This window comes from Epargyreus clarus, unplaced genomic scaffold, assembly GCF_041222505.1.
Source record: "Epargyreus clarus isolate Ecla_fem2 unplaced genomic scaffold, WU_Ecla_fem_2.2 ptg000016l, whole genome shotgun sequence".
NCBI classification, from domain to species: Eukaryota; Metazoa; Arthropoda; class Insecta; order Lepidoptera; family Hesperiidae; genus Epargyreus; species Epargyreus clarus.
This window is the reverse complement of record NW_027332224.1, coordinates 2,326,935-2,349,819: the sequence shown is the minus strand read 5'-3', so window position 1 is coordinate 2,349,819 and position 22,885 is coordinate 2,326,935. Positions and strand designations below refer to the sequence as shown.

Here is a 22,885-nt window from a genome sequence, read left to right as displayed (position 1 = left end):
AATCCTTCTCATTCTGAGAGGAGACCCGTGCCCAGCAGTGGGACAGTAATGGGTTGATGATGATGATGATGAATTATCACTTGCTTTCTGAGGTTGGTCATAGATGTTCTTAAGGCAATGGCCGTTTATCATTAGGTGCATTGTAAGATCTTAAAGGTGGTATAACCCTTTGTTGTTCGAATCGGAGGCATCATCGCCATGCCTATTTCTGCCTCATAACAGCAGTGCTGCGCTGCTGTGTTCCGGTTTGAAGGGTGTGGTATAAAGGGAGACATACTTTTCCGGGGCGTTCCAGCTTAGTCCTCAGGGGTAGCAGTGCATCTGTGGCCAACCTCAGGTACGAATCTAATTTTATCTGGTGTTGATTACAGATGTACATGGGCGGCAGTAGCCACTTACCATCAGGTGGACTGCATGCTCTTCCGCTATTCCTCTTAAAAAGAATACCTTTCTACTCCTTTTAAAGTAAATGTACTTTTTAATCATTTATTTTCTTCTAACTTCTGTCATCTTGCTTTGAAAAAATCCTTTTCTCTTATTTATATAATGTACATTAACTGTACATTCCATGTTTTACATATATTGTATATACACATTTTAGATATTTACAACTCTCATTATATTTATAAATGTTCTCTAATGTACAAATTTTATTATATACACTCTTGTATAGTATGTATGTAGATGTATGTGGGGAGAATATATGACATAAAATTCTCGTGTCACAATGTTAGTTACCGTACTCCTCTCAAACGGCTTTACCGATTTTCATTAAATATTATATGCATATTCAGTAGGTCTGAGAATCGGCTACTATCTATTTTTCATACATCTAAATGATAAGGGTTGTTCACCCTTATTTTTTATATATATGGTAACACAATGTTTGCTGGGTCAGCTAGTATGACATTCAAATTCCTAATTCAATTCTGAAGATTATAGATCTATGGTAGTACCTATGAGGTTTGAATACTCTGTATAAATAATATAATACGAGAGGGTTCTGTGTCACCAAATATTCGATTATTATTTTTATTTGTAGTAGTTGTTGTTATAGCGGCCGCTGTTATACATACTCTGTAAAAAATTCAAGTGTCTATCTATTACGGTTCAAGAGATAGAGCCATGTGACAGACGGACAGACAGCGGGGACTTAGTAACTGGGTACCGTTTTTACCCTCTGGGTTGTAAACAGCTTGTTTCAAATTAATATATTATTAGAAAATATATTTTAATGTCATATATTCCTCCCCGTACATATAAGGCCTAATATTAATTACACATACATATATATTTTCGTGCTTTTAATGTGTCAATATATTGTTATTGTTAAACCTTTGGGTACATATAGAGTTTTAGTATATACACATTACGTATATTATAAATTTTGAAAATTTACACTGTAGGAGTTTTTAAATCATAAATTTAAAAATAGGGTGGCTAGAATGCTTAAATATTATCTATAATAACATACAATCAGTATAATTATATATAATCCAAAAATGAAAAATATATTTACTTAATTATATATTTATTTAAAAGAGAAAATAGTATAAACAAACATTAGGTTTTAGAAGTACCATAATATATATTTTTAAAGTTATAAAAATATACAAATGATGATTTTTTATGATCATATTGAAATCTTAGATGCATTTTCAAACATAAAATTAGGCATTTCATACACGTTCATGCATACAACATTAATGTATGTTAATTGGGTGGATGGGCTGCAGGAATTTGAATGTGGTAGAACCTTCTGTGGTTCGACGCCGGCGGCACCACCGCCACATCTATGTCTGCCTCATAACAGCAGTGTTAAGCACTGCTGTATCCTATCTGGGGTTGATTACTATCAGGTGGACAGCTCGTTTGCTACTCCTATATTATAAAAAAACCTGATATGCAGTCATGCAGAACTCTGTAAAACAGACTGATTAAAAATACTGAATGTGTATATTGGATAGGGATCATCAGGGGAAAAACATCGATTCTTGAATCGATTCGAATCAAGGCCCAAAGAATCGATTCACAAAAAAATCGTGGCCCAAATAAACTATTCTCGAAAAATCGATCTTCGATACTTTTCAGCTAAAAAGGGCGCAGATGGCGAGAAAAAAAGTGATCAGGACCACACAAGCACTGAAATACGTATCAGTCAGCAAAAACATATCTATAACACATTCAACCAATTTCGAAAAGATCGACTTTCTAGGATGAAAGATCGATTCACTGAATCGGTCCATTACTGAAAATCGATTAAATAATCGTTTTTTTTTTACCAAAAAGATCGATTTTAAGATTAATCGATCTCATATCGCCATCCTTAATATCTGACCTAAAGCGTTAAAACTGACAGTAAACAGAACGTGTATGGGATCTTTTCTATGACATGCATCATGGTCTCAATGTACTATATAAAACACATTTAAACTATTTCATTACATCTATTATATTATCCTTCTATAAATATATTTAAAATTTCTATTATACTTTCTACGTGCAATTATACTATGTAAGTGTATTTGTCGCTTTTGTGAATGTTTATATCGTTATATACTTTAATCATGTACATAATATACACTATAGCAGTTTTTAAATATAGCAGCTGTAAATACGTACTATTATGACATTATATATAAAATTATCAAAAAGAAAAGGTAAAGTAATAGATTTATAAAAATATATATTATTTTAAAAATAACTCATATATTACATTCCACTATTTTTATAAGTACTATATTTATGGCATATATGTACAACATTATTGTGTGTATTTATTCGAAAGTGGAAAGATTTTTTGAATATTAATTGTTATTTATGAAGATATATATACAGGTTATATAAATATGCTGTTGGGTAGTAAACTAAATTTTCATATAAAAAGGCACTAAAGGTATTTTAAATTATGATGATTAGGTATTGTTGTATGCTGCGAATTAAGGCTTAGAGCTCATGGAACGTTTTTCAGTCGTAACCTCGCGAAATTGCAACATGCATATTCCTGCGGAATAATTTGAAGGGTGTGGTAAGGGAGACATACTTTTCCGAGGCGTTCCAACTTAGCCCTCAGGGATAGCGGCGCATCTGTGGCCTCAGGTAGGAATATCTAATCCTATCTGGGGTTGATTACAAATGTACATGGGCGGCCGTAACTTGCCATCAGGTGGACTGCATGCTCGTCTGCTACTCCTATATTATAAAAAAGTCTATGTATAAGTGCGGTAACTGAAAATCGTTCCATAAGCTCTCACTCTAATAATAGTAAAAGGTGAAAAATGTAAGAGGGAAAAGAAAACTGTCATTATATTGTTTTGGGGATACATTCCAAAAAAGAAAAAAACGGGTTGTAAAACAGTTACTTTTTGATAACTAGTAAAATTAGAAAATGTCTCAAAATTGGTATTTAGTCTAAATAATTTTCATTGGTTGGCACTTTTTCTATTTTTTAAAGTATATATATTTTTATTATTAAGAAGAGTTTATTAAAGGCAGATTTTGTTTTATTTTTTATATATTTTATTATAGATTAAAAATATATACAGAGCCGTGAGCGAATCATATAGCAGAATATATTTAAGAACATTATTTACTATACATTAATATTTGTCATATATAATATATCTATATACATAAACTTGAAGATATGTAGGCAAATATCTTTTTTATATTAAAAATAAAATATTTTCAAAATATATATTTTCAGTAAAGGAAAATAATTACCATAACAGCTTTAATTTATTATGAAAAATGTGTTTTAGTTTTTAGTTTGTTTTTTTTTTCAAATTGTGGACCTGTTTTAAATGTTCAACTTTGCCTAGGTTTACGTGTGTAAAATACTTTTACCCGACTGTGGAGGGAAATTAATGTGCGTATGTATGTATGTTGAGTCATATTTCACACATCCTACAGCCCAAACGGCTCGACGGAATAACATGAGGTGTCGTTGGATTCGTCTAAATGGGCATGATGACAAATTTTGAACTCCTCTTCTATAATGTAGGTTTAATGTCTACTGATTCCAAAAATCGGTATTATTTCGTCAATAATCGTCAGTATTAACGGAAAAATTAGCATTTTTAAAACAAATTTTGAATTAAGCGCGAAAACGCTCACGGGTGTCATGGCGGCCGCGAGTGACGTCACGCTTCGATATCCCATAGAAAAGTTCAAGCAATACGATGACACGCCAAAAAAATGACGTCATTTCGCCCCGATTAGCGTTTTAGACAAGATGGCCGACTGCAGTATTTTATAATTTTATATTATTGAAAATATAATGAATCCTAAAGTTTTTATTAAAACTGGGCTATTTTTGAGAATGCTTTCAACATATTGTTTTAAGTAAATCATTTATTCTACGATTTTTTACTACTGTCATCATGCCCATTGTGGGAGTGACTTAGGCTATATCACCTCCTTTTTGGTTAGTTTTTTAAGCAGTCGGGTATTTTTGTTTTTGTAATTTTTAGTTAGTAATTTAGTTTCTGCTTGCTCAAAAACGGTGAAAAGTGTAAAATATACAGGGTTGTATATCTTGTTCCTTCTATAAAATTAGTGTTTCATCGCCGGCGAATAACGATTAGCTATTTACATGCAATTATATTTTCTTGTACTATTATTTCTTATGTATTTATATTTTGGTTTCAAGAACATTAAAAATCATTTTTTGCTAAGGAAATATAGGTTTAATGTTTTTTTTTTTTAAATTCTCAAAACTTTGTTGTCATCTTCATTTATTGATCATTGTATACATTTTAGCTGATTTCTTATTCTTTTTTCGTTAATCGCTTACTCGCCGGCGATAGGATACTAACATAGAGTTTAGATTGCTCCTAGCCAATGTGAACGTATTAAAACATATTTTTTTCACATATGGCTCACTAGAACTAAAATTTCGACTAGACTTTTTAGTTGCGTACACTTATTTTGATGGGGGATCACTAATAAATTATGTCACACGTTTAGGGGGTCATAAAAGGCATATAATGTGACACGGTGTGACAGGTAGGGGGTCATAGGCGTGATGTCACGCCGATTAAAAAAATACAAAGCTATTTGTATATTTTAAGGTTTATAAATGTGACAGGGAACAATTAAAACAGGGTGGGGGTCGGTCAAATGTGACAATGTGTGACAATCTCATAAGGAGAGGACTAAAAACTATAAAACAAGTGTGACTTATTTCATTAATGACCCCCCAGATCAAATATAATTATTATAATGTTAATTTAACTATGTATAAAGTACGATATTTAAATAAATAAAGATTTTTTTCTAAATATTTATGTAGTGGTGCCATTGTCGTTACCATTTACTTTAGTGTTTAAATAAATTTAGAAAGATGTATTTTTGCTAGTTATTTTATAAATTAATGTTTTTCGCGGAAGTACTTAAATTTAATATTATTAAGATAAGTGCCATTTGTAGGTATTTTTTGTCTTTTAGATATAAAGGAATAAAATCAAAAAAATAATTAAATTAAATGAAAAAAAGTTTAAATTATTGGCTTCGAATACTCGTTTGAATAGTACTATATTCTCTTTTCATTCTGAGAGCAGACCGGTGTCTCTTAGTGTGAAAGTAATGGGTTGATTTTGAAAGAAGACAAAAATATCTACAAGTGAACAGTTTGCCTTATTTACCGACATCGATTTATTAGTGTTTGTTATAGTAATTAATATTAGTTAACGTTTTTGTAAAGTATAGTTTTAATAAACTGAGATTATCATCACGAATTTCATAGTTAATGTTATGTTTCTCTAATTGTTGTAAATATTAGTTTAGATGACAATTTATACCATTATATTTATATATATTTTTCTCATTAGTATCTCGGTATCACAAATGTTATTAAAAACCATTAAAATATCACATTTTGCAAATGATTTTTGTATTTTATTTATTTACCTTTTTAGTGTGAGTATGATATATTTACTCTTAACTGAAGAGTAATTGTTTAAGTATTCGAAAGTATGGCGGAGATAAAGAGAAAGTATTTTTTTCATATTATTATGAATTCTGTTGTGAATCTTTTGCCCTCATTTTGACTACTTTGTATTTAAATACAGTATTTTAAAATGTATATAAAATATTTAAAATGTTAATAGTATATAATATAATGTGCAGTATACACTTCACTATTATGTATTTACGGTCATAAAGTAGTAAAAATATTGTTAATGTATTGATTAGGTTAAGGAATTGTATTATTTACTTTAATTTATGTAAGTTATAAGTACACATCAATTTTGTAACTGATAATTGATATCATAAAAATATACATGTATTTTGAGTCTAAAATTATTAGCAAAAAAAATGTTGATGTGCATTTATAATAAGGAGAATATGCTAAATTAGATGTTATTATGTAGAGATGAAAGATATAATATTGATATTCTATTAAAGTTGGTTCATGTGATAGGTGATCGATGATTGGGTCATGAATCTTGTGGTTAAGATGGTATTAAGACGAATGCCGCCTTTTACAAACCAACTCTTGGAAATTATGTAAATTACAATCGATCATCTACCCACATATCGGTCGGCACTTTCAGAAATGTCTGATCTCAACCATTGAATTGATATTTATTGCCACCGTTTTCGAAATCGAAATAGTGGTGCTACGTAGATTTTAAAATTCATCCATCAATTACGTCACAGGAATAGGGAATGGATGGGGTCACTATATGTGTTACAATTTTATGACGTCACATTACAAAAAAATACTATATTTAAGTATTCAAGCAATTTTGTCACAAAAAGAAGGGGGTCAGGGGTTCATAGAAATGTTACAATGTGTTACAGTGTCAAATTTGTGTTACATAATTTATGGATGACTCCTTATGTCAAAATGGTATATGAATTATGATATATAGGACGTGTTATAGAGTTACATTTTCTTAATATAATTTAGTATAGTTTTTAAGGGTCTCAAAATTTTGCCATCTGTCTCTGTTTTTTTTTTTAATATAATCTAATACGGTTGCATGTGTGTGTGCGGCTTAACACTATTTTTTAAATTTTTACACAAGGTTTTTATGGCACCGACTGTTTTTAATATATTACATTATTTTATTATTTAGCTGTTATATTTTATATTGCTTTTTATTTTGATTATCTTTCTATTTTGTTTTTTTTTTGTGATTCGTTTCTGTGTCGAGTGGTTTGCGCGCCATCTATCGGCGATTCTGCCGTTTGCGATGTGTATATACGATATCTATATGCGGTGGTGCATCGTGAGCGGTCGAATCATAGAGGATAGTGTGTAAACCGCTCTAATAATGTACTTGTATATGTGATTGTGTAAATGTAACAGCTAAATGATAGCTTGCGCGCAGCTGTGTATATCGTGTCCTGTGGGGCTCCTATCAATGTATAGAGAATAAATATCCCATTCAGAACTAACTTCTAATATGGAGCGGGTCTCAAAAGATGGGTTGCAAATTTCTTTTCATCACATAATCTGCTGGGTACTCCTCGCTTTTGACAAATCTCTGGTGGCGGGAAACGCTTGGGCATCTGACTGCTACCAACAATAGCGTAACACTATTTTATTGCGGTCCGATGTCCAACGGTGTAAAAACGCGCGGCGGTGGTTCGATAAAAAAAAATTTTTTTTTTGGTCCTTCGAGCTAGATTATTTGAGATTATGAACCCCGCCCAGCGTGAGCCCTTGCAGCCTCATTAGGAACGACGACACACGGCTGCGCGCTCTCAACGTCGATCGTATTGCAGGTCGCCGACCATACGCTTGGCAACGGGCACCCCAAGTGACGTCACTGCCGCCCCGTGAGCGCTACGTGTGTCGACGTTCCTCAGCACCAAACGGACCTCACTAGTGTAGTGTAACGGTTGAAGCTCTTTCTTTTTTTTTTTGTAATCACCCCGCCGGTGGCTATGGGTCTCACATTGGTACCTTAAAAGAGCGTGGAACGCTTGTGTATAACGATTTGTGATTTTTTTCGACCGAAACGACGTCGCCCGTAAGTAATTAACAATTTTAAATAATTTTTACCTACCAAAATTTCAGATTTGACAATAATCGCTTGGAAAAATTGACAAATTTCGAAGGTGGGTAGGCAAAAATTGGTAAAAATTGATTACTTACGGGCTATATTGATATGTAAAACGGTCCTAAGTGTTAACTGTCGTTTTTGGGAACTGATTGAATACCATAATACTTTTATAGTTTGATTTGGAAAATATTTCCAGTGTAAATTGTTTTGTATATTTCAATATTATGATTCGTATTTAAAAATTTAAGTAAATTCATTAAAATTGATTAAAATTAACGTTTTATTTTTTTGATGAAAAAGACTGAACAATCTTATTTTTTGCGTTTTATTTACGTTTGCAGTTGTGACACGTAATTGTATCGAATAAAAATTAATATTTCTTGTTACAAATGTATGCGACGTAATTATTTAGTGCAATTAGAACTTGAATGGTTCGTATATTGATAAATTAAATATGAGAGTTTGCGCATCGCCGCATGAATATAATTTGTGATAAAAATCTAAATATTTTCTCTAAAATATATCCGATCGGTTCAGTGGTTTCCAAAAGCACGAACACACAATCAGTTTAATATTATTTAATTTTGAAAGATTATTTGTATAGATATTTTTTTTTTACTTGGATTTTACGCCTTGGAAATAATTTCAAAATCGAATTACGAAAGTCTGTGCCACCGATTTAGTAATGATTTGGCTCGCTTGTCACACGGCGGCCGCCGTGGAGCTTGGGCATCTATTTTTAATATAATTACGACTCTTTTCATCACTCAAATGTTGATTTTAACCCGTTTTTTAACGTGTTTTGTCCTTGCCTTCAAAGGGGAAGTGCATTTTCTTATTTAAATTACACGTAGACATTGATTTTGTAAGTAAAATGTGAGTAAGCATACTGTCTTCGCTATGCAATAGATTATTTATTTCTATAAAAAATATATTAAATTTGATTAAAGTCACAAATCCTGAAGTATTAACTAAGAGATTCTCTTTAAAAATACATTAATGAAGACCTATGCCTTACAAAATACATTTTATCGTCTTTTCTGATACAAATTGTGGTGAATAAGAGTCTTATTACTGTCATAGTTACTGTAAATAGTTAAAAAAATCGAGACTTAGTAGGTAAAACTGTAAATATTAATTATTACTGTATATTGAAACAAAAAAACTGCGAAACTAAATTTATGTTACTTGATAATGATTCTTGTTATGTTCTTTATTTCGATAATTCGGAATATGACTGATGGCTTTCTACCCGCTTTGTTGATGGCCCTAGTTCAATTTCATTTTATGCTAATTGTATAATCAATAAAATAATAAAAATACGCGTTTTAAAATATACATACCAAAGTAGAAAACTGTTTATGTGAAAAAGGGTTTTAGTGCAACCTTTTCGATTTTCCACTTACGACTCTCTGATTTTGGGGAATTTTAATTTCGGTTTATATAATAAGCGTGATGTTCAAAATGTTCCTCATTGAGTTGTATTCCTTTTATTTCGGATGGGTGCTACCCTTAATAAGAATAAAAATGAAACCCCAAGGATATTGTATGTCTAGATATCTCTCAGATTAAACGACACAAGTAGCGGCATAATTCTTAGCAATGTGTGCGTGTAAGTACACTAGAATGTGTCAATGTGTGCGTTTTTAAGGGATTAAAAAGTACGAACTGGTTTTAGTCAAGTTTTTACGTATTCCTGAGCTCGAGAACATCTAGACGTATATGTGATTCCTAAAAAAATAAAAAAAACGAAGTATTTAATACATTTTCAATGCAGGGTAGCGTCCCCTCCTATTGTAATAGCCAATTTTGTTAAATAGTTTGTCGCTTATAATATTAATTTAAATTAGGATAACTGTTATAATATAACATGATCAAATCTTCATACTTGTCCTATGGTATCCATATGTTACCTCACAGGGGTACACAGGGGTCCACAAAGTGACACGACGGTAAGGGGGTCGTGAGATTGTGACACACGTAAATAAATAAAATAAACAGGCAATTTTATATTAATTTCCTTATGTTCCTTTGATAATGTTTACGAATAACATATTAATTTAATCTAAAAATATTTTACAAATGTATGACGGGAGTTTCATAAGTGTGACAGTTGAGGGTCAAAAGTTTAGTGATGTAACATATGGAATCCTATTCGTGGTATTAGTACGATATATTTTTATATCTTCGATGCGTGAATTTTGCATAGCATTTATAGCTTAGATCTTATAGATACGGCTTATCATAAAATAGCTTTATTAAGCTTGATGGGTCAGTGAGGATGTAGAGTAAGTTTTTAAAGCGTTAGGACATGTTAAGATACACTCGATTATTTCAATAAATGTCTGGATGTTGAGGTTTACTGACTGAAAGCGTTTGGGTGTGATGTAACGGCAACATTTACGTGTAATGTGGCAATAAAGAGGTGAGCATTACAGTGTAATCTAATGTTACATCTGCTTACAAGATTTCGAAGATGGATCGATTGATATTTGTAATGTTTTAGATACGAGCATTGCAATCTTGGCTTGAGGATATGCTTAACAGTAGGCATCACTTGTAAGTAGGCACGGTTGTAATGTTATGTTTAAAATTGAGTTTTGATTGAAATTTTACTCTCATAGTACCAATGTTAGGGTTACGTGGTCGTGATCTTCATGCACACACGAAGGTAACTTTAGAAACATTTAAATTCAAAACAGTAACCAAAATTAATAATTTATATAGCTTACCAAATCGGGGGTCAGACCCGGAGCCCTCGGTGTGGTGGATCAGTAGTGTTATTACACTGTTATATTGTTACATTACACATAAATGCAGTCAGTCAGTACCTACCTTTAGAGCCTTTTATTGTCACGAGTGTTTATGTCCGCGTACTTCTCCCGCATACGTGCATCGCTGTAGTCTCTTTTCAACCTGTGTGTGTGTGAATACATGACAGGAAGTGTCTATGAAACGATAGAATGCAAGTGGCACTCATGCGGACCTATTCCGCGGACACAAACCCGTGTGACAGGAAAGAGGTCCTTACACACAAACAAATAATATTTCATCAAGTACCAAATTAAAAATAAACTAGATAAGAACCTATTTTAAGTAGTCATGTGAGATTAAGTATTTTTTAATGTATTTCCTTAGTTGCCCGCCATTTTAAATGGGACGTATGGCGGATTACGCTCCATATTTTCGTACACCGACCTCGCCTTTCCCAATGGGATTAATATGTAGTAATAGAACACGATTATATTTATTCTAACGAAATTCATGATTCAAACGAGATTTAGTACAAAATTTAAAATGTTTCCTCTCTATGTAAGACATTATCAGCCTTAGAAACATTTAATATACTTGCCAAAAATAGCCTTATTAACAGATCCCATAGATTTACAATAGTGTCTGTATGTGTGGCAATAATTTGTGCGCGAGGTAGTGTGATATAAATGACAATGACAGGAGTTCACAAAGGTTGCCTGTACTACCTGTTAAAAATGTTCAATTTTCAGATCTTTTATTTTCATGTTTAACCATCGTGAAAATAAGTAATTGACACACACAAAGTCACTGGCAATATTTATTCACACAGTATCGTGCGCACAAATTAATAACACAACATAGGGGGTCATCAATAAATTGTGTCACATTTAGGGGTACGAAGGGGGTCTACGCAATGTTACATATTGTGACAAACTGGGGGTCAAAGGTTTTGTGACGTCACGTTTAGTTGAAAATATTGTTTGTAAATTGTAAAGTAATTTATTAAAAGACGAAATGTCGAATTTAATGAAATTTACTATGTGACGACGTGTGACGATAATCTGTGACGTCACAACATGTCAAGGTTGTCACAAATTTGACCTGAAGAGGAGTGATTGGAAAACTGAAATAACTTGACGTAATATAAGGATGACCTCAATAGTTAAGTGAATATGATATTCTGAATAGTTTTTGAAATACTGAGCTCAGCTTTCAATAAGTTTATGTACACAATGTAGACTGGAGATATATATACTGCGGAGCCAAAATTGTACATTTAAATACGAGAGAGAAATAAAAAAGTTGATACATATAAAAATGATTTTAGAGTACTGATTGCAAACTATTTTTGTTTTAAGACTCGACTCTGACGTATCAAACAAACGATTTAGAGCTATCGAATAAGTAGCAAAATAGACTCGTTATGATTACAGTTTGTGGTCAAACATCAGTGGTATGTCGCGGTCACGAATTTGACAACTGATGTAGTACCAGAAAAGGTATATCCCCATTTAAGAGTCTGTTTTGTTATGTACTCTATGTGATACGTATTGACGAGTGTTAAAACTTTCTAGTTGGTCTATAACTTTTATATTATAACAAATAATAAAATGAAAAAAGAAAAAAATAGTACTGCTAGCTGCTTAACTGAATATTGCAGGGAACGAAAATCATTTTTTACTATGTACATAAGAATGTCTACAGGGGATCGTCCGTAAATTATGTTACAGGGGTACAAATATGACTAGGGGTTCAAATTTTGTGACATCACTTTAAAAAATAATAAAAGATAATGAGTAAATTTGTTGATGCTTGATGTTGTGACCAAACTGGGGGTCACAAAAGTGTGACAACTTGTGACAAAGGGGTACTTATATTTTTTGTGACAATTAATGGACGGTCCCCTTTGTGAAATTGAACGATTATTTATAAGTAGCCAAATGTAACACGTTATTCGATTTTTGAAAATGTGTATTGTTGTGAAAATGTATTGATTGAACTTTAATTTTTCTAAAGACAAACATTGGACAACATATTTTTGTTTTTTTTTTCTTTTTCAAGTTACGTATGATTTGACTTCTCGTAAAGCATATTTGAGAAGTAATTCACAATTTTAGTTTTCAATTAATAATGTTTCCCTATTTATTTATATCATAAAGGGATTTAAAATACTACAAAAATAACACAGTTAACTTATCGTAAATTTATCTAATTTATTTTTGCAAAATATCCTTTTTTAACAAACCACAGGATTTGTTTTAAATAAATTAAAAATTGAAGATATGCTTCCAGTTAAACAAATTTTTTTTTATTTAATAACTTTTGCTTTATTGGCTGGTCCAAAATAAAAACACATAATACCCAATTAATTTAATCCCAATTTTATTTCAAAATCAAGGACCTCTTTCCTGTCATGCGGATCTGTTTGTGTGCGCATCTGGCCCGCATGCGTATCACTTGTATCCTATCGTTTCATAGATCATTTTACCGACCATACGTTCATAAGTTGCAGATCTGCAGCGACTTTAAATGCGTGAGTGACACATGCATGCGCGTGACAGGAAAGAGATCCTTGTTTCAATAATGCGTGTTATTCAAAATGGCTGCGTTTCTTACATCTCACACGTTCACTTGAAATTCGATATAAAGGCATTTTCGATTACATTTATAATTAGAACAATTTTGCATTAATAAAGCCAGTTTTTTAAAGATTGAAATAGCCAATGATCTTGCATTCCACCTTATGGTATGTAGTAACTGCCGCCCAGAACAGGGGTCTATAGACACATTACAACTCCTTAAGACAAGATGCTCGCATCGTGTAAATCATCCGGCATGTACACACTATCACCGACACTCGGGAAGTGTTTACCTCCTCAATCGTTCAAGTTAACAACCTCTTAAATCTATTTTACTGAAGAATATATTAAAAAAATCCTATCGACCATATATAACTTGTTTTAATTATGAATGTATTTCGAAAATGACGCGTTTGTATGTCAAATAGGAACGAATGAGAAGTCAATAGAAAGGCCGTTAATTTGGATTACAACCTTTCAAAACCAATTACACTTTATAATATACCTGTTATTCGTATTATTAGTTTTACAAAGTAATTCTTTTAAATAAAAACAATCTTAAAAAATATTTTTCATAATCGGCTGAAAACGGCGTATGCCCATTATTAATAATCGATCTAACCAATGTTTTCACTCAAAGATCAACATGTACCCAATTCTTTATAGACATTGTCATTATTCGATCTTTGATTGTTTAAAATGGATAGATTGACTTTATTGATAACAAACATTAGTGTTATATATTAGCTATCTGACTATAGGCCAATATTGGTAGTAATTAATTCTTAATAATAACAATCTAGTTTATTTAAATAGTTGTAAAGCTTATCTTAATATTACTATAGATTCTATGAGAGCGATTCTTATGATAATATTAGGCTAGAATATAATATTTAAAAATATATAAAAATATTGGTATTGTAAACTAAATGTAATCGATATGTTAAATATTTCGTATTAAAAATGTTTGGCGTTTTATGTGCACTAATAGTTAACAGTTCGACAGAAGTAGCTTTAATACATAAAAGGTGTATGAAGAAGAAGAAGATAGAAGTAAGAAGAAGTTTTAAGTAATTTGTCAGAAGTTGAGGTGTGCAGTAGAAGAAGGACATCGCTTATTTTTACGTTAATTAATAGAAAACATTTATGCCTGTCTATAGGTATATCTGCATACCTTGGAGACTATTTTTTATTTCATTGATTGTGTGAGTTGATAATACATACGATAATACAATACTTTTTCAAATCAAGTGTAACTCAAGGGCCACGAGCCAAGGGCGTCGCCAAGGGGAAGTAGGAGGGAGATGCCAACTCTAGAGATAAAAAAAAATCTACACATTAGATATTGTCCGTTTGGCGTCGTTAAGGGCAGTTGCTTTCAAAGTCCACAAAGACAAAATGTATATTTGCTAATGTAGAAATATTTGAGCAGTTTAATAAATTAATGTTACAATTATTTCTAATCTGACATTAGCTGTAGTTAATTTTGTATCTGAGGTTTTGTGCGCTCGCGACACGTCCGTCTCTCGCCGCTACCGGAGTAGGACTGACTCGAGTCGACCGGCGGGTTGCAATCTCACATTTATTATACAAATCGCGGGTAGAGACCGCGCCAATCTTCTAGTCCGCTCTGAATATAGAAGTGAGTCGCGTCGCAACAGTAAATTGTAGATATTAGGGAGACGAAGACAGCGCGCCCCCCCGGCACTTTTCCGCTGCTCGCTCTCGCCCACAGGTACATAGCTGCGTTAGTGTATCCTTACTGTTGCTACAGAGTATATGTTTGTGGCTGTGTTCGACCGCATTTGCTCTCTGACTACTCTTGCGCACAACTTCAGAGCGGTCTAGAAGTTCGGCGCGGATTCTACAACACTTCATATTGTACAAACGCTGGGTAGGTACACCATAAACGGATTTAAATATTAAAAGTCTGTTAATATCGCTGGCTAATCTAGATAAAAGATAATGTCAGGTTTTTTTTTTATTTTCAGCAAGAACACTGTGAAACAATTTTCAAACTTACATATAGAGTTTGCCGCTATAGCATTCAGTCTTAGGTTAAGAGTATATAAACTTTAATTTAATATAGTTCAATAGTCTGTTTGTACGTAGCATTTAGGGTGTGTTTATATAGAACAAGATTCTGGCTTAAGAGAATCGGAAATCATACAAATGCACTTCATTTTTGTTTGTTATTTAGTAATATTAAACTTAGTATTACAACGACAAAGCGGGTAAAAGTTATATTTTTAACTATAGTTGTAACGACTATGAATATTTTTGTGAGAATGTATTTCGGATTCTGGATTAGTGTTTTATATATCTAACTATGATTGCAAATGATAATGTTATCTATCTTAATAATAACTGCAGATACAAGTTTGTCAAGGTCTTAGAATAAATTTCAAGTTTGTTTTTTAATATTAACGTATTATAAAAACTGAATACAATTTTCACTAAAATATCCTTGTAATATATGATAAGAAAATATATTCTTTGTAAGCAAATCGGCCAGAATGCTTAATGAAAAACACATGTGATATAATATTGTTTCAATTCAGGTGTATGAAGGTTGTAATGTATTTGTCCGTATGTAGGTCTTTTTATATGTACCGAGCGCTTGATAGTCAAGCGGCTTTTGTCGAAGAAATGTGACTTATGTCGAAGAATAACGACTTACGTCGAAGAATAACGACTTAGGTCGAAGAATTACGACTTATGTCGAAGAATAACGACTTATGTTGAAGAAATTTCACTTATGTCGAAGAATAACGGCTTATTTGAAAAAAATAAGAATATTGACGTAAGTGAGATGTGTATATATGTCGTTGTTCAATGAATGTTCGAATTTGGTCGCTTGCTATCAAATGTTTTGTTGCTGGAGTATGCGTTTTGAGTTATTTTTTTTATTTGAATGACAACTTTTCGATTCCGTCTTATGTTAAAAAAATGGGAATGCGTAATATGGGAATTATAAAAAGAAGATAAAAAAAATAGATACGATTTCAAAAATAACTCAAGACGCATGCAACGGCTTTTAATATAATCCAATAATTAGACACATAAATATTCTTATTTATTCTTTATAGAAGATAATATTTAATATTACAAAAAAATTGGAAACGCGAAAAAAAAGTAAGTCTGTAAAGCATCATTCGTCCTACCGAAATATTACAATTATTACGTGTATGTGTTTGGTCACGTGGGCTTTCTTGTCACGCGTGTTACCGCATGCGTGTCCTATGTGAACACGAAAGACCGCTTATATGGAAAAAATGAAGAATACTGACGTAAGTGGCATATAGGTGTTTTCCAATGAATGTAGTGATGCCGAACACTCGATAGTTACACTATCGATAGTTCACCTCGAAAAATAGAATATCGATTGGACTATCGAAAGTATCGACACAAATAATACTATCGATTGTATAGATAGTAGAAATATGTCAATATTATTGACAATCTGCAATAGTATCGATACTATCGATAGTATCAATACTGTCGATATTATTATCAAGAGTATTGACATATTTCTACTATCGTATCGATATACGATCGAATATCGATTGTGTCGAAACTATCGATAGTCCAATATTCTCTTTATTGCTACACTATCGATAGACTATTGATAGTAGCATTTCGAGCGGTATCACTAAACGAATGAATACACGACTTATGGTTATTGTCGATTGGCTACTATCGCTAGAAATTGTAGCGTTAACGATTGCTCGGCGACTATTTAGCAGCTTGTGCATCTATGCAAACGGCTAGACGATTGACTGTCGACAGATTTTTGGAATAGAATCGTACATGTTGTGCTGGTCGGTCACTCTAACGAAAAATAGGACTCGAGTGACGGTTGATTAATTGACTGCTTAGTGGCTAGAGCGACATGACGCTATGATGGTAGCCATTGGGTGGGCCTTAGCTCCTTTGAGTGATGGAGTCACATCGGGACCCGTGTTCGTGTGCATGACACGGTAGGATGCAAGTGGCACGTGCGGGTAGGACATGCGTGACAGGAAAAGCGGTAAAAGTTTGTTATGTTTATAACTTGAACTGTATGAATTGATGAAATTCGATACTTTGAAATAAGTCTGTGTCTTGGAAAACATTGGCAGGCTTTTCTGCATCTTTTCAGACAAATTTAAAACAAACTAACACTATTTGCGTTGGTGGTATATAACAATAGGGTGGTAAAGTAGTAGAAACATTATGATTCGATCGGGGAAGGACCACCGCTAAATCTACTAGTTTCGATGGAAATGCCGGCTGACTTATTTCGAGGCTTAGTCCTCTGGGACGGTAATGAATCTGTGGTTGGCTTCACGTAGAACCTGTTTTATATGGAGTTGATCACAGATTTCTAGTAAATACTTATCATGACGTGTACTGCAAGGTCGCTGCTTCAATCTTATAGATGTATAGTCCGCGTAAAACTGCTAGTCCGCTCTGAATATAGAAATGCGTCGCGTCGCAACAGCAAATTGTAGATATTAGCGGGACGAAGACAGCGCGGATGCCCCCTGGCACCCGTCCGCTGCCCGCTCTCGCCCACGGATACATAGCTATCTACGCAGCTGCGTTATTATGCCCTTACGTTACGGAGTATATGCTAACTAGACCTGCGCGCAACAACTTCAGAGTCGACAAGAAGTTTGGCGTGGACTATACGTACATTTTTTAGGAGAAAAAATTTAATTCTTTTCAATATTTGAATGATAAAAAAATGTAAATTGATGCAGAAAAGTCTGTCTCAATGTATTGGTGTATGTACGTGTGGCTTTATGCAAATCTATATATTTACTTAATATAATCATAGTAACATATTGAATGTTTATATAACTTGTAACGTTGAGATATAGAACGCGGTAACTGAACAAGTATGCCTTTATGAATGCCACTGCCAAGATATTAGGCGTATTAACCGATTTTAAATGTAATATGAAATGATTGGATTGTAATCGATGTTATATATCGCTCTATGTAACTGAATTTATTAAAATGTTTTATATTTTGTGCACTGGCGGACTAGTCGTCGGGGGCCCAGGCGGAAATATGAATGAGGCCCCTCAAGCTGGGGGGCCTCAGTCAAGTTCAAGTTGATTTAATTTTATAAACGTTTGCAAATGTCTACAAGAGTACTTGTAGATATTTGGAGGGCCCCCAGGACCTGCGGCCCCTGCCATACCTTAGTCCGCCAGTGATTTTGAGGGATAGCTCATAGTTGTAGCTGTTTGAACTGTCGACTAGACTAGAATTTGTGTTTGAAGCGCCATCTTTTGACCAATTTGAATAACAGATTGGTTGATAGATGCCGTGTATTACTGTCCAATGTTTTCATTGTTGTTGCACTCTGTTTTTGATAGATTAACGTCCGTTATTGATAATCAGTCTTTCCAATGTCTTGCCTGCAAAGATTGAAAAATGACATGAAAATATCTTTTATGAAGAAATTGTCAAATGTTGATCGATAGGTAAACCATTGGATAGATTGTTTATTAATAACGGGAGTAAGCCACGTCGAAGAGACGGCTGTATTGAAAATTAGATTATATAAAAAACATTATTTTTTCTAAACCGCGTAGGATAAAGGCTAGCTGTATATCATACATTTGTACAGAATTCGTCTCATTTCTGGATATTTTTTTACGAGTTTCAAGATTGACTATGAAGATGCATCTACCATCCCAAGATTGAAATGGATCGCTGAACAGGACTGATCACACATGATTTCCAAATGTATGGTGAATGAATCTATGTCTCTATGTCTTTACAGTACGACGAATACGGTTTACAGAAGTAACGTTATAGTATTAGCGTGTTTAGCTGCTTTCTGAAGCCATTATACATTTTAGCTTAAAAAGTCGCACTGTGAAGGCATGGGTTTGCAGGGGCCCTGGGCACTAGAGAGCAGTGGCACCTAATTTCGAAAAAAGTGGTTACTTTTGTAATAAAAATGGTTATTTATTTCGTCTGGTAAAATACGAAAAGACTGGAAGAAAAGACGTAAAAGATGCTTACCCTAAATGCTCAATTTGGATTTTTTTCATCTGTATTATGGGGGCCCCTCTCTTGTGAAAGCTTCGGGACCCTGCAGATATATTGGATCTAATGGCGTAATTCTGATACCAATTCGTCAGTAAAAAGTCAATGGTTTTCGAGAGATAAAAAAAAGTAAGATCAAAGAAAGCAATAAAAATATAGCATATTCTGACTGTTTTAAGTAATTTATCGGGCCAAGATAATTCTATAACTGTTGCTAAAGAGTACCGCTAGAAATATATTTCGGATTTATTCAAGGGATTCATGTCTATTTCAACTTACTACAATGAATATGGCATTCAAAAGTCTATCTACATAGGTTCTTTTGAGTACAGTGTGATACTCTAATACGGATCGGAAATAAATAAATTTAATATCAAGTACAACTTCAGCTAGCGTGGAAAATTAAAGGAAGTTTGTTTGGCCCCGCTTTATAACTCATGAACATAAAATAATAATAGATGCATTGTCCGTACAAAAAACATAGTTCTATAAAATACATACAGTAAGTTGATAGGTAAAATTTGAGTGCGTAATGTTTTTACAAACAGCATTATATGTTAACTGAAGCCTATAAATGAGTGTAGCTCTGAGCTCAACTAGTTTTTCATTAAAATCTGTATAACAAAATGTTGCCATGTTCGCTGTAGTAAAAATACAAGCTTATGGAGTTATCCCAAAAATAAAACAGATTTGTACTGTCAGATACGCCCAAAAGTGTGCATAAATTTATTTCCATTTTAGGTAAAATATGTCTTCTATTTGGGAGCTCAATACGTTTTGTGGTTCAGTTCTGTAATGTTTACTTACCACAGAGACAAAATGTGGACATTTTCTTGTTATCTACAATTAGCGGGAAAGTTTCTTCGAAATTAAATTACATTGTAGTTAATACAACATGAAAATACTTCTGATTATATGATAAATATTACGTAAGGGCGTATCTACAGGTGTAATCTATGGTAACATACGTACAGTTAAATGTTCTGACATTTCCCAAAGATACGGTACGTTCTAAATTTATTTTTATAGAAAATCTTCAGGAGGAATGCTACAAACAACCGTGTATATATAGCTGTAACTGAATAAAGTGTTCTTTCTGATATTGTTGTTTTAATTTAGTATTTAGTTTTTTAAAAGGTGTTACACACGAATATTACACAAGAATACTTCTTGTACAGTATGAAGTAGTTTTCACGTTATCTTTTTCTGTTCGAATTCAAATTGACAATCCCGTTAGCAGTCCAGTCCGCCATCTGCTCAAAGATCTATTTAAACGGTCACAGCGCCATCTATTAGCGGAGTGCTGACCAATGTCAGATCAAATATTGATCAATTTATATCATTTATCTATAAAGTCAGTTTTTTTTATATATTTATAATTATTTGGCTTACCCGTGGGTAATTTTTACGTCAATACATAATTATTATTCCACGTTGCCTCCAAGTGGAACATGCCCAAAACCCATAGATAAGTACCAAAACCACAGATAAAATAAAACGAAAAATTAAAAATAAACATATATTCAACAGAAATATAAACACTCAAGTTTTTTTAAACATGGAATGTATTTGTGAAATATTATATAAATTGACAAAAATACGTCGTATTTGGCATAAGTATTAATAATTAAATTTACCTATACACTAAAACACTACATTTTGCATTACACTTGTAGACACAGAAATCTAAAAAGTCAAAAAGGGTTATCATTAAAAGTTTTAAAATGTGACATTATATTTTTTATGGTTTATGTAACATTTATTTCGTTATTATGGGTTCGTACACAAAACTGCGATGCGACGTCGCATCGCAAAAATCTGCGAGCTCCCTCGACGCATCGCAAGAACTTGCGAATTGATTCGCATCGCACAGTGGTTGTTGTTGTTGGTCACCCTGAGAGACGCTACGCCGCACGATATCGCATCGCAGCAATTCGCATCGCAATTTTCTGCGTTGCGAATTCGCATCGCAGTTTTGTGTTCGAGCCCTATAATGTAAGTATATAATATCTATAACAATAATTTATAATAAAAACGTGATTCTAGAATACTAGTTAACTAGAAAAATCCACGTTTTTTAATAATAAGTTAGGAAAATGTCAAAATAAAATAGTTGAGTAGGCCTCTACTACATATAATTTTTTCAAAGTCGCATACGCGCAAAGGAACTTTATATAATAAACACAATATAAAAACAAGATGTCCATTCATTCGTTTATCATTAAGATAAAAATAAATATTTTAAACATATTTTTTATCTTTAAATCAGTCATTTTGACGGGATGACTAAAAAATTATGCTTACGTTTAATACTACAAAATATGAACACTAAAATATACACATTAAATTTATATTTTTTTTAAATGCATTTAATTGTACGAACATTTATCGATTGGGCATTATATAAATATTCAAATTATAATATCTACAATTTTATAGTATGTTGCAAATCGAACAATTTTTATCCTGATCTTTGATACTTTTTTTATAAGTAAGTTCGAAAACTTCCAAAAATATTATCGGAGTTAATAAATACAAGTACTTAAAACATGATTTTATTTATTACCAGTTTTCTATAGGATTATTCTGATATCATTGGATAATAGAAATGACACTATAATTTGAAATAGATAACTATACTTAATTTTTAAATTTCGATACGTATAAACAATACATATTTAAGTAAAAAGTATAGTTTTAGATTTAACTATTGGCCTACTTACAAATAGACAACGGATAACCCATGCGAGAAAATCGTACGAAGGAAATATAATTTCTTCGCTGACATACAACATGTATCTTCATTTTGGCGCGCAATTTGCCGAATAACTTGCCGAGCAATGAACTCTCTTCATAATTCGTAACGCATGTCCGCGATTTTCACAATTTCTATACGCATTTTTCAATATTAAAACATATTATTGAGCATAAACCCGAAGTCTATAAGAAGTTAGATCAAAGGATACAAATATACAATAAAGTATACCTAATTCGAGTACAATAAAATACATCTGTAGATTAATACATAATTTTTAAATCATCACCGTGTTGCCGTCTCGAGTCCTCTGTCACTACTTCTTCTTTTTCATCTGCTTCGCCTTCTTTTTCTCTTCTCTCTTCTTCTCTTTGTCTGTTATTGATTTGTAGAGTTTATAGCCGAAGAATACTGAAAGAAGAAAAAAAGTATTTTATAATTACATTTGTATTTATAATATACAAGTAGCGAGTATGCAGGTCACTTGTGAAGGAGGTAGAACCCTTTGTGGTGCGACTCCGGCGGCACCACCGCCACATCTACTTCTGCATTTCACTGCTGTTATAGCAGTGTTAAGCGCTGCTGTGTTCTTGGTTTGAAGTGTGTGGTAAGGGAGACATACTTTTCCGAGGCGTTCCAGCTTAGTCCTCAGGAATAGCGGCGCATCTGTGGCCGACCTTAGAAAGGAATATGTAATCCTATCTGGGGTTGATTACATATATCCATGGGCG

General features: G+C 32.9%; 2 protein-coding genes across 6 annotated transcripts in view; one reads left to right on the top strand and one right to left on the bottom strand.

Moving 5' to 3' along the window:
* CycT (Cyclin T) overlaps positions 1 to 12,805 on the top strand; it is a 33,899-nt gene extending 21,094 nt beyond the window's left edge. The window contains exon 10 of the mRNA XM_073081395.1: positions 7,738 to 12,805. Within this exon, the coding sequence (XP_072937496.1) occupies positions 7,738 to 7,776 (39 nt within the window). The 3' untranslated portion in view covers positions 7,777 to 12,805. The remainder of the gene's footprint in view (positions 1 to 7,737) is intronic.
* Positions 12,806 to 21,758: 8,953 nt separating this feature from the next.
* LOC140748709 (uncharacterized) overlaps positions 21,759 to 22,885 on the bottom strand; it is a 40,895-nt gene continuing 39,768 nt past the window's right edge. For 3 of the 5 annotated variants that reach the window (XM_073081561.1, XM_073081562.1, XM_073081563.1), the window contains exon 3: positions 21,761 to 22,565. In XM_073081561.1, the coding sequence (XP_072937662.1) occupies positions 22,471 to 22,565 (95 nt within the window). In that variant the 3' untranslated portion in view covers positions 21,761 to 22,470. Of the gene's footprint in view, positions 22,566 to 22,885 lie in introns of all 5 variants that reach the window. The other 2 variants (XR_012102969.1, XM_073081560.1) reach the window with 1 other exon arrangement.